The sequence below is a fragment of the Patiria miniata genome, unplaced genomic scaffold (assembly GCF_015706575.1).
Source record: "Patiria miniata isolate m_02_andy unplaced genomic scaffold, ASM1570657v1 HiC_scaffold_1, whole genome shotgun sequence".
Taxonomy (NCBI): Eukaryota; Metazoa; Echinodermata; class Asteroidea; order Valvatida; family Asterinidae; genus Patiria; species Patiria miniata.
The window spans coordinates 32,800,492-32,815,910 of NW_024037047.1; the positions used below are offsets into that span (position 1 = coordinate 32,800,492).

The 15,419-nt window shown below is 39.4% G+C and overlaps 1 protein-coding gene across 1 annotated transcript; it reads left to right on the top strand.

Moving 5' to 3' along the window:
• Positions 1-8,914: 8,914 nt before the first annotated feature.
• On the top strand, positions 8,915-14,011 carry LOC119733020 (fibrinogen C domain-containing protein 1-A-like). Its single transcript, XM_038206604.1, has 5 exons — positions 8,915-8,957; positions 10,003-10,242; positions 11,436-11,578; positions 12,703-12,970; positions 13,767-14,011. Exons 1-5 carry the CDS (start codon positions 8,915-8,917, stop codon positions 14,009-14,011), a joined length of 939 nt encoding a protein of 312 aa, XP_038062532.1.
• Positions 14,012-15,419: the final 1,408 nt, after the last annotated feature.

Below are 15,419 nucleotides of genomic sequence, written 5' to 3' on the forward strand. Positions count from 1 at the left end.
CTTCCCCATTTTTTTGTCCCATTACTTTATAGGTTTAATGTACATATGCTCAACAATGATTAAATGAAATTTCAAACCAGTACAATTGATATTCAATGAGTTATTGTTCAAGCAACGCGTTCAAAATACACGTTCCTCACATGTTTTTTTCTGTACATTGGGACTTTTTAATACAAGTTTTCTCCGTGGTGACAAAAAAGGTTTTTGGGTGACTACACAATTGGTCTGTCTTAATACTTTATAGGCGTTATGTACATGTGCTCAAAAAAAGAAGATATTTCAAACCAGTACAACATGCATTTACTGAGTTATTGTTCAAGCAACGCGAAGGTTGTTTCTGCAAGGTCAATAGTCAGGAGGAGTATTTTTTTGTACACTGGGACGTCTTTGTGGCAGGTTTTCTCCGTGATGACAAAACAAGTATTTTGGTTGACTACCCCATTGGTTTGTCTTGATACTTTATAGGCTTAATGTACATAGGCTGAACAATAATAAATAAAATCTCAAACCAGTACAGTTAATGCATTATGGCCAGGAAATAGAATTTCAAACCAGTACAACTGGTTTTTAATGAGTTATTGTTCAAGCATGGCGTAGGTTGTTTATACATCTTCAATAGTCGGGAGTATTTTCTGTACAATGGGACGTTTTCAATATACGTTTTCTCCGAGATGACCAAAAAAGATTTTAGGTGACCACATCATAAGTTTGTCCTACTACTTTGTAGGCTTTATGTATATGAGCTCAACAATTAATAATACCTCACTTTTGCACAGAAACGATAGTCCAGCTGGACACACTATTTCAAAAATTAAGTGATACATTGAATTGAATTGTAGCCAGATGATTGTTCATGAAAAGTAGACAAAAAAGACAGAAGACTTAAACGAAATATCGTTTTCTCTCCCTCCACACCGTCTTGTGTCGCAGTGCGGAGAAAAACTTGGCAATTGGCTGCAGTGGTAGTCCAAACAAAAAGTTGTCTTACTTAGACACAGGACCGATAGTCGTGCTGGACACGTTATCTCAAAAATTAAGTGACGTATTAAATTCAATTTTGATTGTTCATAAAAAGTAGACAAAAAGACAGCAGATTTAAACGAAATATTGTTTATCTCTCATTCAACATGTGTCTTGTGTCGCAACACGCAGAAAAACCTGGCGATGGGCTGCAGTGGCAGTCAAAACAGAATATTTGCCTCATTTTGAACAAAAACAATAGTCCTGCTAGACACGTTATCTCAAACATTAAGTCATGCATTAAACTTAATTTTGGTCAGATGATTGTTCATGAAAAGTAGACAAAAAAGACAGAAGATTTCAACAAAATATTGTTTTTCTCTCCCTCAACACCGTCTTGTATCGCAGTGCGGAGAAAAACTTGGCAACGGGCTGCTTTGGTAGTCCAAAAAAAAAAATGCCTTACTTTAAAACAGGACCGACAGTCGTGCTGCACACGTTATCCCAAAAATTAAGTTATGAAATTTAATTTTGATTGTTCATAAAAAGTAGACAAAAAGGCAGCAGAACGAAATATTGTTTATCTCTCATTCAACAGTATCTAGTGTCGCAACACGGAGAAAAAACTTGGCGATGGGCTGCAGTGGCTGTCCAGGCAGAACAACCGCCTCACTTTGGCAAAAAAAAAATAGTCATGGTAGACACGCTTTCTCAAAAAATTAAGTGCTGCATTGAATTTCATTTTTGCCAGCTGATTGTTCCTGAAAAGTAGACAAAAAAGACAGAAGATTTAAACGAAATATTGTTTTTCTCTCATTCAACAGTATCTAGTGTCGCAACACGGAGAACAAACTTGGCGATGGGATGCAGCGGCAGTCCAAACAGAACAATCGCCTCACTTTGGCACAGGAACGATAGTCCTGCTGGACAAGCTATCTCAAAAAAAATAAGTGATGCATTGAATTTAATTTGGTCAGAAGATTGTTCATGAAAAGTAGACAAAAAGACAGAAGATTGAAACGAAATATTGTTTTTCTCTCATTCAACAGTATCTAGTGTAGCAACACGGAGAAAAACATGGCGATGGGCTGCAGTGGCAGTCCAAGCAGAACTTTCGCCTCACATTTGCAAAGGAACGATAGTCGTGGTAGACACGCTATTTCAAAAATTAAGTGATGCATTGAATTAAATTTTAGTCAAAAGATTGTTCATGAAAAGTAGACAAAAAGACAGAAGATTTAAACAAAACATCGTTTTTCTCTCATTCAACAGTATCTAGTGTCGCAACACGAAGAAAAACTTGGCGATGGGCTGCAGTGGCAGTCCAAACAGAACGATGGCCTCATTTTTGCACAGGAACGATAGTTGTGGTAGACACGATATCTCAAAAATTAAGTGATGCATTGAATTTAATTTTGTTCAGAAGATTGTTCATCAAAAGTAGACAAAAAAGACAGAAGATTTAAACAAAATGTTGTTTTGCTCTCATTCAACAGTATCTAGTGTCGCAACACGGAGAAAAACTTGGCGATGGGCTGCAGTGGCAGTCCAAGCAGAACAATCGAATCACATTTGCAAAGGAACGATAGTCGTGGTAGACACGATATCTCAAAAGTTAAGTGATGCATTGAATTTAATTTTGTTCAGAAGATTGTTCATGAAAAGTAGACAAAAAAGACAAAATATTTAAACAAAATGTTGTTTCTCTCTCATTCAACAGTATCTAGTGTCGCAACACGGAGAAAAACTTGGCGATGGGCTGCAGTGGCAGTCCAAGCAGAACAATCGAATCACATTTGCAAAGGAACGATAGTCGTGGTAGACACGATATCTCAAAAATTAAGTGATGCTTTGAATTACATTTTTGCCAGCTGATTGTTTATGAAAAGTAGACAAAAAAGACAGACGATTTGAACGAAATATTGTTTTTCTCTCATTCAACAGTATCTAGTGTTGCAACACGGAGAAAAACTTGGCGATGGGCTACAGTGGCAGGCCAAACAGCCATGTCGGTTGGCGCTGACGAGCCTTGCTAAGGGACTTACTGCACACAAACGAAACTAGTGGCATCAGCTTCTACATCTAAAAACTTCAGGCCTGCCGCTTTACCGATTTGCATGCTGGATGGACCATTCATCCGCTTTCCAACGGTATAAAGTTTGTCCAGCACCGTCCCTGTTAAAGTACCTTTAGACTGCGATACATGAGTGCCATGTCGGTTGGCGCTGACTGGCCTTGCTATGGGACTTACTGCACAAAAACGAAACTAGTGGCATCAGCTACTACACCTGCAGTTTTCTCAAAAAGTTTGAGGTCTGGCGCCTTTCCGATTTACATGCTGGTTAGCCCATTCATCCGCTTCCCAACGGTATTAAATTTGTCCAGAACCGTCTATGTAAGGTACGTTTAGACTGCAATACGTGACAGCTATGTCGGTTGGCGCTGACAACCCTTGCTATGGGACTTACTGCACAAAATCTAAACTAGTGGCATCAGCTACTACCTCTGCAGTTTTCTCCAAAAGTTTCAGGTCTGGCGCCCTGCAGATTTGCTTGCTGGTTAGCCCGTTCATTCGCTTTCCAATGGTATAAAGTTTGTCCAGAACCGTCCATGTTAAGGTACCTTTAGGCTGCGATACATGGGAGCCATGTAGGTTGGCGCTGACAGGCCTTGCTATGGGACTTACTGCATAAAAACGAAACTAGTGGCATCAGCTACTACATCTGCAATTTTTTCTAAAAGTTTCAGGTCTGACGCCTTGCTGAATTGCTTGCTGGTTGGCCCATTCATCCGCTTTCCAACGGTATCAAGTTTGTCCAGAACCGTCCATAATAAGGTACCTTTAGACTGCGATACATGAGAGCCATGTCGGTTTGCGCTCACAGGCCTTGCTATGGGACTTAATGCACAAAAACGAAACTTGTGGCATCAGCTACTACACCTTCTCCAAAAGTTTCAGGTCTGGCGCCTTGCCGATTTGCATGCTGGTTGGCCCATTCATCCACTTTCCAACGGTATAAAGTCTGTCCAGAAAAGTCCATGTTAAGGTACAAAAGTCCATGTAAAGGTACACAAACGAAACTAGTGGCATCATCTACTGAGTACTGATTGACATTTTATTTGCACCCATATGAATTGTTGCCTTGTTTTGAGAAAAGTCAATTTTTGGCCGATTTTGACTGAAATTGTAAGGCTAACCCCTTGCATTTTTATCAATTTTGGCGAAAAAATGAAATTTCTTGAAAGTTGTTAGAAAGATGCCCTAAGGGCCTTAGAACCAATTTAAAATCGATTGCTGGACAGATGTGCTATTGAAGGGGACATTCTGTCCAAAAAAATAAGGTAAAACGGCTCCAATTTTTTTTTTCTCCAAAAATTGACGGTTTTTTTGCCCAGATCTTCAAAATTATGGGTGTTGATTGATGTTTCTCTTTCATCCAGATAAATGTCTGCCTTGTTTTGAGAAAAGTCAATATTTTGCCGATTTTGACAAAAAATGTAAGGCTAACCCCTTGCATTTTTTTCAATTTTGGCCAAAAAATGGAATTTCTTGAAAGTTGCTAGAAAGATGTTCTAAAGGCCCTAGAACGCATTTCAAATTGATTTCTGGACAGATGTGCTATTGAAGGGGGAAATTCTGTCGAAAAATTAAACCCAACTTTAAAAAAATTAACTAAAACGTGAATTTCTCTCCATTGTATATTTATTAGAAAACACAAGAAAGTTTAAGTTTTTTGGAAAATTTAAAGAATAAACTTTTTAGGAACTTCTATCAATCAAAATGCATTGCAACAGGTGTAAGTGACACTCAAATTACATTTGTGTTTGTCCTTTTGTGATATATTTCATTGCACTTTTTTTTACTTGTTATATTTTTTACTTCGTATGCACAATTGTTTTTCTCGGTGTTTTTGCATGTCTTTTCATTTCTTATTAATAATTAACTAACCTCACCAAAGGATAAACGCAATATATATATCAAGTGTTGAACTTGCCTCGCATCAAAATATTTTTTTTCACATAATAGCTAAATTAGACAAAATAATAGCCATGTAATGTTTCAAAATAATCTAGGAATTTCTTTTTTGGAGGGGGGGGGGAATTCCCATGTTTTATCTTCCCGTTTAAACTCTTATTCACAAAATGGCGAAATACAAAAACCTGGCTCAACCGTGTACAGTCATGTAGTCGTTGCTTATGTAATAATCATCTATGATATTTTAAAGTGATTATTAATTTCTCAAATTTATTGGCCTTCTACCCAACTTTTTTCCTCATTTGGAATCGTTTATATTTGTTTGTATGAATTGGTTTAAATATTTGTATGTCAATAAGACTAAGGAATTAAACAAAATGAATAAAACTTGAAAGATGTGAGACACTTGATATCATTGAAAGGTTGTCAGTATTTTGCCTACTTTTGTTTTAGTTGTTGGCGGGGGGGGTCAAACTACTACAAAAGTAACAAAACCCAGCTGAAATGACATTTTATTATTCAGGGGTGCTTGGGGGCGGGGTGTTTTGATAAGGGAAATCTTTACTCTTAAAAGGAAATAAAACATACCTTTTAAGATTGTCCAATAAAAATACCCGAACTTGCTTACGCCGGCCAAATCGCAATTTGCATGCCCCATGGGCTTTTAAAAAGAACTTTTGCAAATGGGAAAGACACTTTGGAAACAACCAATCAGTTTGAATATGCTTCATGAATTTCTGAATAAACAAGCACATTTTTAAAACAGTATTTAATTACTATTATTTTTTCGATGTGATTGTGGGGGGGGGGGGGGGGGGGGGGGGGGGGGGGGGGGGGGGGGGAGGGGGGGGGGGGTGGCGGGGGGGGGGGGCTAGACAGAAGACATATCAGAAGTGGCGCAATAAAACAGACAGCGGGCGCAATAATTTTGATATGGGGTTTCAAACATTTCCACGCGAGTCGTTAATTTGCACAAAAAGTGCCCCCACAAGTTTGTGTAAAAAAAACGAGACCGTCTAGTTTAAAAATCTGTGGAATCGTGCGAATATAGTCGAGGATCATCTCCCTAGCTTTTGGGCTATTATCTTAGAGCAGATTTGATAAAACTAGGGTCCAAAAATGGGTCCTATTTGCACGAGAAAATGTAGGGATGCCATTGGTAACTTTGGCAGTATGCAGGCTCAGCATTACCGGCATACCGGCAGGCTTCAACCCGGCTGATGGCCTTTTAAAAATAACTTTTGCAAATTGGTAATGACACTTTGGAAACATCCAATCAGTTTGAATATGCTTCATGAATTTCTGAATAAACGAGCACATTTTTAAACAGTATTTAATTACTATTATTTTTCGATGTGGTGGTGGTGGGGGGGGGGCTGGGGGAGGGGTAGACAGAGGATATATATGAAGTGGTGCAATAAAACCGACAGCGGGCGCAATAATTTTGATTAGGGTTTCAAAAATTTCTACGCGAGTCGTTAATTTGCACAAAAAGTGCCCCCACAATTTTGTGTAAAAAACGAGATCGTCTAGTTTAAAAATCGGTGGAATCGTGCGAATATATAGCCGAGGTTCATCTTCCTAGCTTTTGGGCTATTATCTAAGAGCAGATTTGATAAAATTAGGGTCCAAAAATGGGTCCTATTTGCATGAGAAAATGTAGGGATGCCATTGGTAACTTTGGCAGTATGCAGGCTCAGCATTACCGGCAGGCTTCAACCCCATTACGGACACACTCTTGTAAAATGTGGTTCGGCAGCTTTCTATACAAAAACCTCGTTGGCTCGGGGTTTTGTGCGTAAACCTTATCAGTCAGCCGATCACGCTAAATTGACTTCGGCCAAACCGCAAGTCCCATTATAAGGAATAAGTTAACCGGACCATTTTTTCCAAGAGTGTGTCTCTAATGGGGGTGTTGGGGTGTTTGTTTGTTTGTTTGTTTGTTTGTTTTCTGCGTTGTTCCCATGCAGTACAGAAAACCGGCTGGACAGAATGCTTGCCTGTCAAATCATTAAAAAAAAGTTCCCTTTTGGGGCGTGCCCAACTTTTTTCATAAAAGGGGGCATATTCCAAAAGTTGGCCTGCGGGAGCCCATATGCATTTCAGGTATACATTCTCTGAAACTCTCAGGATCACCTATGGACACCTCAAGGAGTCAAGGCTTGGTCCCATTGTTTTTCCAACGCCCCTGGGTTTGCCATTTTGAAATTCCAAATTGCAGCCATTTTAAACATCTGTCCTACATATTGTACCAAGGGAGGGACCAGGAATTTTCGCGGGGGGGGGGGGTTCATCAGCCAAAAAATCTGAAAATGTACACAGTTTTTTTTCTCCGGACACCTGGTCACCGTAAAATCAACAACTGGGCTGTTCAAATACGACGATTATTAACACTAGATTACACAATGGTGTACCGTATTTTGAACAGGCGGACATTATACCAGTATATTTTTTTAGGGGTGTCACAGCGGGGTGGGGGGGGGGTGGGGGGGTAGAGTGGTTCGACTTATTTTTAGGAATGTGTATGATAATTTTTTTTTGACAGAGCTTTTTGGGCGTTGGAAAAAAATGGGGCCAAGCGATTTTTGTTTGACTTGTTGATGTGTCCATATGTGACCCTGAGAGATTCAAAAAATCTAAAATACAAAGCCTATGGGCTCCCGCTTTTATAAAATGTGGCCACCCCCGAAGAGGCACATTTCTGGATTGTTTTCTAGTAGCTCTTGGGTGAGCTAATTAGCTAATTATTTTCTGAATCATTTCTTTGTACACGAAGGCCCTCACTTTTTAAAGTCATGACCCCGCCCATAAAAGGGCCAGAAAAAAATGGCATCAAGTGGTTTTGAACTCCTTGAGGTATCTGCAAGTGATCCTGTGGGTTTCAAAGAATGCACCCGAATATGCATATGGGCTACCGGACCTCAAGCCCACTGACTAAAAACAGTTTATATGCGATTCACAGAACATATAAGGAGAGAAAGAGCTTTCATATGAAATGCTGAATAAGTTATACCTTCACAGTGGACTACTGTAGTTTGAACATATCTTGAACAATTGTTTTGAGAAATAATGTTCTCAGAAACATATAGCTAGGCCGGTATCGTTTTTTTTAAATTGAAGCTAGCTGCAAGTATAATGTATAACACGCTCCCCAAAGAGATCTATAGTTGCATACTATTTTCATTACCAAACCCTCTACAATTGTTTTGAATATAAACAATATTTGATCGCAACATGGGCGTTGCGAGGGCGGTGAGTCAAGGGGGCGCTCACCCCACCCCCTCATTCCTAGAAAGGAGAAGAAAGGAGAAGGGGGGGGGGGGGGGTGGAGAAAGAAAAAGAGGGGCGAAGTCATATTGCCGTTTATTTAACTGGGTGGGGGGGGGGGGGGGACACTATCACCGTTAAGGGGGTAATTGTATTCGATGGATCCGTGCACTACAAGCTTGTTCTTTTGTTTCATTATCTAGAGATTTTTTTTTTATTTTCTCGGCAGTGGCCAAAATATACACGTTTAGATGATTAAACATTTACGATATTTGATACTTCCAACGCTTAAGTTACTGGCCTTGTAATGGATTCATCGACCCTTGCTAATGGTCATAATTATTTCATATCCATCGAACCTTCAGCTATAATGATCATAATTATTTCATATTCTCCACGGAAGGTGTTATGTTTTTGGTAAAAATGCACTTAAAGAGTTAACCTTGGTATTGGTGTCCTCTTTGAACAATTTAGAAGCCACTTACGTGAGCAATTACAGGCCTAATTAACGATGTTTTGTACCAGTTCCTAACGCTTTGGTCTACACAAAAAATAACAGCGCTGTCGTGTGTAGGTCGTCTATCCGTGCAAAACGTGAGCACTCGTAGCCAACACAAGCCTGCTAACACATCTTGCTTTTACATACTAGAATCACTGAGAATCACAGACCATCTTAGAATACGAAGGATCATATTAGAAAGTCAGGCGAAAATGATACCAACGCCACTGGTGGGTTTCCTGGTGATTTGTGTAGGTGAGTACAATGCTGTTACAATTGTAATGGCGTAGCAAAATTATACTAAGTTTTCTTGGCTATTTTTTTCTGTGGAACTTCCACGATACAGGTGTAAAGGTAACTAATGAAAGCTATATTGTTCTCCGAATGCTGTCATTCAGGAATTGCTGAGAGGAATTCGATCTGTATTGACAAATCTATTATTGATCAAGTACCAAATAGATACGTAACTAAAATGATTTTGCTCAAAGCATGTCAAATTCTTCTCGTGTGAATTTGAATTTACATTTGGTAAATTGAAATGAAAAGATTTTCAACTTATAATTACCATTATCTTTTTTTGACAGCGTCACACATCTTGATATTGAAATTAAAACATTTCAAGCGAGTAACTGACAAGTCCCCCACACTTTTATTTTTAGAATGGGGGATATCATGATCGTTGCCCCCCCCCCCACCCACCTATATATGAATCTCATGGCTCAGAAAAGGTAATACAAATAATCAAAAACTCGACAATTATGTTTCAATGGTATTTTTTTTTTGCCAAATGAAATTGGTCAAATTTGGTCAGAAATTATCTCAGATCTCACTACAGCGTCTAGAATTCCTAAAGCGGGCACCAAATCCCCCTTCCCCATCCCCACTTTTTTCGTCTCCAAATAAAAATTGCAGCCTAAATATAAATCTATAGCTCAGATAAGTATAATGTTTTGCCCCCCAAAAAAATTGGTTTAAGTGGTCAGTTGCACCACAGAGCGTCTGGAATCCAACATCATATCGGGGCCCTTAAGCGGGCAAAAACCCCACGCCGTTATAGGTCGCGCTTCGCGTTCGCATAAGTGCTAATCAAGGTATGCCCCCCCCCCTTAACTCTTGAGAAGCGATTGATGCCGTTAAACCTGCTTATGTTATAAAGGCCCGTTAATGTTTTTGCTCCATGCTCTGGTGAGGCTTAGCAGTTTCCATTGAAATGCAAGTCCCGTGTTAAAAACAAGGTTTTCAGGCATGCGTTCACAAATCAACCTAAATGCGTTTTCTTTTTCCTCCTACTTTCTTTGAGAAATTCACCTCACCTCTGCGAGAGTATGTTACTTGGGCAGCGAGCCGGACCCTCAGCGGGAAAGCAAACTTCGCTGGGTGTTGCGTTCTGCGTCCGACCCTTGCGAGTGCACCAGTACCGTACCCGGCGGATTGAGCAATCCTAAGATCGCGCTGCCTGCAATACACCAGTTCCCCAATTCCGAACTGGTCTTGTTTTCAACGAACAAGACGGAGATTCGTGAACGGCTCAACTGCCCAGGTGAGGATCCAACTGTTTGTTTATTTTTGTTCGTTTGTTTTTGTTTGACAAGGAACAGTTTTATTGGATTTAATGGGCACGATGGTGAAGGCACCATGCCCTCTTTTGGCCAGTAAGATGAGAATGAATGAACTTAAACCAGACCACTTTAATTATAAACGGGACCACAATTTTCGTCAAGATGTATCTGTGCTCAAAGTGATTTGGGTACTATGAATACAGACGAAAAGTCCCATTATAAAAACACATCTACGAAACAAGAAACTTTATTTTGAAAACAGGAAAATGAATCAAATTTTTAAGTTAAAATATATCGGCTGAGTTTCCTAAGTTGTGCATGTAGTTGGCTGGCTGGTAATCTTTAAAGGGGCACTAAGTCCTGAAATCCCCGAAAAGTGTCATGTAAAACGCGCGTTGAGCGATGATGTTAATCGGAAAGAACAGTTGAAAGTAGGATATAAACATACACACATCCGTCCTTTAAAAACCGGGCGTTTGTGTGTTATTTGGGCCCTCTGCCTGTAGCGATGACTTAGTGTACCAAGGAGACCAAGAGAACATCAAAACACGTGTTGACTTTACCTCAGTGATTTTTTTGTGATTGACAGAAACGTAACTGTGTACATGTTAAGTCAAATACAGTACTTCTCCTCTTCCATCATTCCTACATTTTCTATTCAGATCCTTTCATATTTGGTACAAACATTTGTAAGTCACCGCTGAGGCCGAGGGCGCAAATAAAGTACTTTTTTTATGCAAGAGTACCATACAATAACCAATAAAATTATTGTGCAGAAAAAGGTAAAAATTTGTACTTTTTGTATGCCATTAATGTCAGCCTTTCATGCCAACACGCATCGTTTGATCACGTGATCATGATTTTAACCAAAATGTACACAGCAAATTTACACATGTTTGAATCTCCCAAAAATGCATAGTTGTATGAACTTATATAAAATAGCCCAAATGTACCTAAATTTTGTTTCAATCGGTTGCTGTGGCAACATGGCCATTTCACATAAGTGTTGTTTATTCAATTCATACTCCGATTAACATCTGGAAAATTCACGAATTCAAATAAGAATTATTACAAAATAGTTTCGGAGGTGCCTTGTTGCGCCCCGGTCCAGATAGGATAAACTGTCAAACCTCTTGGTATTACTTCAACTTGATCACTGCTGACCCAACTGCAGAATCAACTGTGGGTGTCAGGGCGCCTGACTGTGAAGTCCTATATGAAGCCGGTGAGAGGATGAATGGTGCCTACACCATCTACCCGTCGCAGTATCCAGAGGGCTTACGGGTCTACTGTGATATGGATAACGAAGGCTGGATCGTAAGTTAATCCCATTCCCCAATCAATTATACTTTGTCACTGTTTGAGGGTACTTAATAGTAAGCTTATGCATCACAGCGTTTAAACCACTGCACTTTGACATTTGCTAACAATTGAAAAACTACACTTTCATGTCACTTCAATAAAACAAGAACAGTCGAACACCTTTATAACAAGGTTCCTGGGACTTTAAGAATTACCTTGTTATAACAGGTACCTTGTATTATCAGTAATGGAAAACAAAGAAAAACAAAGACTTAGTACCTAAAATTTGTTATAAGCAGTATCTTGTATTAACAGTGCTCTTCTTATCAGTGCTCGACTTGTTGCAACACACATAGTAATGTGCATGAAAACAAGATGAGCTGAATTTCCACTGCACGTTTCCTTTAAGTTCGAATGCTAAAATCAACGCTCTTAGGCCCTCAGCCTCGGTCCAAAATTTTGGCAACCGGTATCAAATGAGTAGAATATTCGTCACAGCGATTTTTGTCAAGGTATACACCTGCAGAGTTGGAAAATATGTGATAGCATTGCAGCGGTGGCAGCTGTTTAGGTGTTATCACCTTTTTTCAAAATGTCCATCAAAATGCTTGTTACCACTCTAGGGGCTGTATACCTTGCGCATGCGCACTATAATCATTTATGCCCTGATTTGATACCGACCAAACCCCCAAGCTGATGGCATATCACTCTAAACTCTGATCTTGGTTCTATTGGCCTCGTGCTTTAATTTCCGGGTCAAAATGACACAAGAAATCCTATAACATATGTATAAATAGCGGTGATGATGAAAGAAAGATGGCAATCCCATGCACAGAAGTGGTGTTTATTCAAAATATACTTGGATTAAAATCCTGGTAATAAGAATGGTTACAGAGAAAAAAAAACCTATACTTTCAAACGAAAAGTCCAGCAGTCCTAATGAAGTCATTGTTTTCATCGAAACTTTTTTATTCTTTTGAAATCCATTTGATTTGTATAGTAGTTATCTTGAATGCGCCAAGATTAGACTGCACACGATTAAACAGAAAGAAAAGTCATTATCTATATTCCTTGCCGAGGATCTGTTGTTTTGTAAAAAAAATTGCCCAATCGTTTTCAATCTATTTTTTTTTCTTTAGGTATTTCAGCGACGCGTGGATGGATCGGTGAATTTCACCCATAGCTGGGCCGATTACCGTGATGGCTTCGGTGGTCTGATGGGGGAGTTCTGGTTGGGCAAAGAGGCCTTGCACCGTCTGACCGACAACCCCGGTCAGACCTGGTCTTTGAGAATGGATCTCCGAAATGATGTTGGAAGCACTGGGCGTGGAGTGTATCAGAATTTTAACATTGGAGCTAATACGTACGAGCTGCATCTTGGATATTCGTACTCTCTATTAAATATAGGTAATTGTTGGTTATAATTGTGTCATTCAAATGAATGACACAATTATTTTTGCGGCATTCATAAATACCTTTGACAGTTTACTCAGGTTTACGTATCAATTCCTTTTGTTGGAGAGTCCGTCACGTTGCCAGTTTTAAGCCGTTGATGAAGTGACCGGCTGGCCGAATTTATACAATGTTCCAGTGTCACATGAAATTTGGACTCCTATGAAATCCAGTGCTTTTTACTATTTTATTGTTTGAATATTCACATCCTCATGCACGTAGGCAGCGCAATACTACCGGTGAGTCCATATTACATATTCATAAATTCACAATACACCGGCACAGCTGCGTTATGCATCACACGCAATAAGGAGTTGTTTACGACTTAGCGCAAGATGGACATTCCATAATTATAGTTAGAGTTTTTCGAAAACTATGAGGTGAAATAGGTGACCGAAATCATCGAACATTCAGAATGACTTGCGTTGACTTCTAGACCGAAAAGTTTGATTTTTGGATGGGAAAGATATTTATGAATGGGCTTGCCGAGGGTTATTATCAAAGAAGTAATTCAAGACTCAGACCGGTCTTAAACAGAGTTTTTAAAACCAGTCGAGCACACATTTCGTCACCGTCACCACGAAGTGATGTTATAAACCCCGCAAAGTGGCAAATGCGTGTTTCGAGATACAAACGATTAAGTTGACAATGTTTCTATTTAGCCTCACAATTCATATTTTGCTGCATTATATAGTACGCGACCTATATAACAAAACAGCCGTCTAATTACGCCTTTTTCTTTGATTTTCAGCTAATCAGGTATCTATCAGCGGACAAAAAGGCCACCCCTTCTCCACGTACGATCAAGATAACGACGAGTCCATGGCGAATTGTGCACAGCAGGAGAGAGGCGGTTGGTGGTTCAGCACCTGCAGCGGCAGCAAAAAGAACTTGAATGGTGAATACCAAACCAGCATCCAACGTGGCATCGGATATGGCACGGCAGCGACAGGCCGGAAGATCGTGTGGTGCGAAATGAAAACCCGGCGTGTGTAGGCAAAACTCCAAGGCTGTTAAACACTTTTATTGATAGCACGTCGTAACTAAAAAATATACTGTATACCGCAGCAGAAATCTGAACTTATGGTTAGCATATTTCACATATATCATTAACGAGGAATAAAATGTTTGCCAATCGCGTACACCTCAGAAGTACCCCCCCCCCCTTTGACTTTAATTAGAATGTCGCGCACAAGCACCGTTCCAACACGAAACAAGTATTATTCAATTACAATTTAATCGATTGATGGTCAGTAACATAAAACGACCGATCCTGTCCATGCTTAAGAATGGCCTAATGAGCGCTAAAGTGTTTTGCCGTTAATTAGAAACTCGAGTACAAGAGCGAAACCTTCACTAAAAGCTAATTGAGCCGAATATACTGCAAGATCCACAACTGCTTATTACCGTGCATTCTGTGCTTACGAACGAGTAATCAGGCTCTCAGAAATTATGTTTATGCTTAATTAGAACTTGAGCACAATATATCATTCCATCATTAAACGGTATAGTGAAGGAGGCGGTTTTGGCAAAATGTCAACTTAAGAATGGAAAATCTCATGTAAAGTCTACTTCAGAGCGGCAGGTCTTACTGCTAATTACAGTTGCACAGTACGGAAGCATACTTGTCATAAACTTTTGTCATAAAGTATTTTTACCTTTCTTTAATAATATACATAATTTCCAGTGCCTCGTGTACCTATTGGTGGTAGAAAAAGTGCGCTATATAAGACTCCGGTATAATCGGTTTTCCCTGCTATTTTAAAACATTTATCATTCGAATTCACCGCTTCTAATTTTAAAATTCGTCCATCAACCTCGATTTAGTGCACTTCTAATGTTTAATTGTGTCTTTTGTCAGACAAATTTCAAATTCAGTTCAAGCAAACTAAATTAATGAGCAGGTTTTCGTCCAGGAGTATTCGATTTCGTCTCGTCTACGCCAAACCTTGTTATTGACAAATCAAATTCGTCTAATTGATTTATAAAGAGGAATTCGATCTATGATTGCTGCCATTCGGCAACAGCTTACACGAATTTGATCTGTTTTGACGAATATTCTTGACCCGGTGACTAAAAAGGGTGACCAAGCTTTGAAATTGAATGGTAAATGACTGAATTGGTTTTGTTAAAAGCGTGTGAAACTTTTCTTGAACGAAATTGTATGTTAGAGTTGTTGATTTTGAATGAAAACTGATTTAAAATAGCCGGGAAAACCTATATTAGATTCATGTGCCAGCTCAGCTCACCACTTATTCAGGCAACTGGGAAACAGTGGGTTATTGGCCTTTGTTTTGGAATCCATGGTGCTCGGTCATCCACGGCTGAAGAGATGCAAATCAGATACCAATGAAAAGCTAATGACATACCCTTTAAGATGGAGCCACTTTGACCGTGTTTAAGT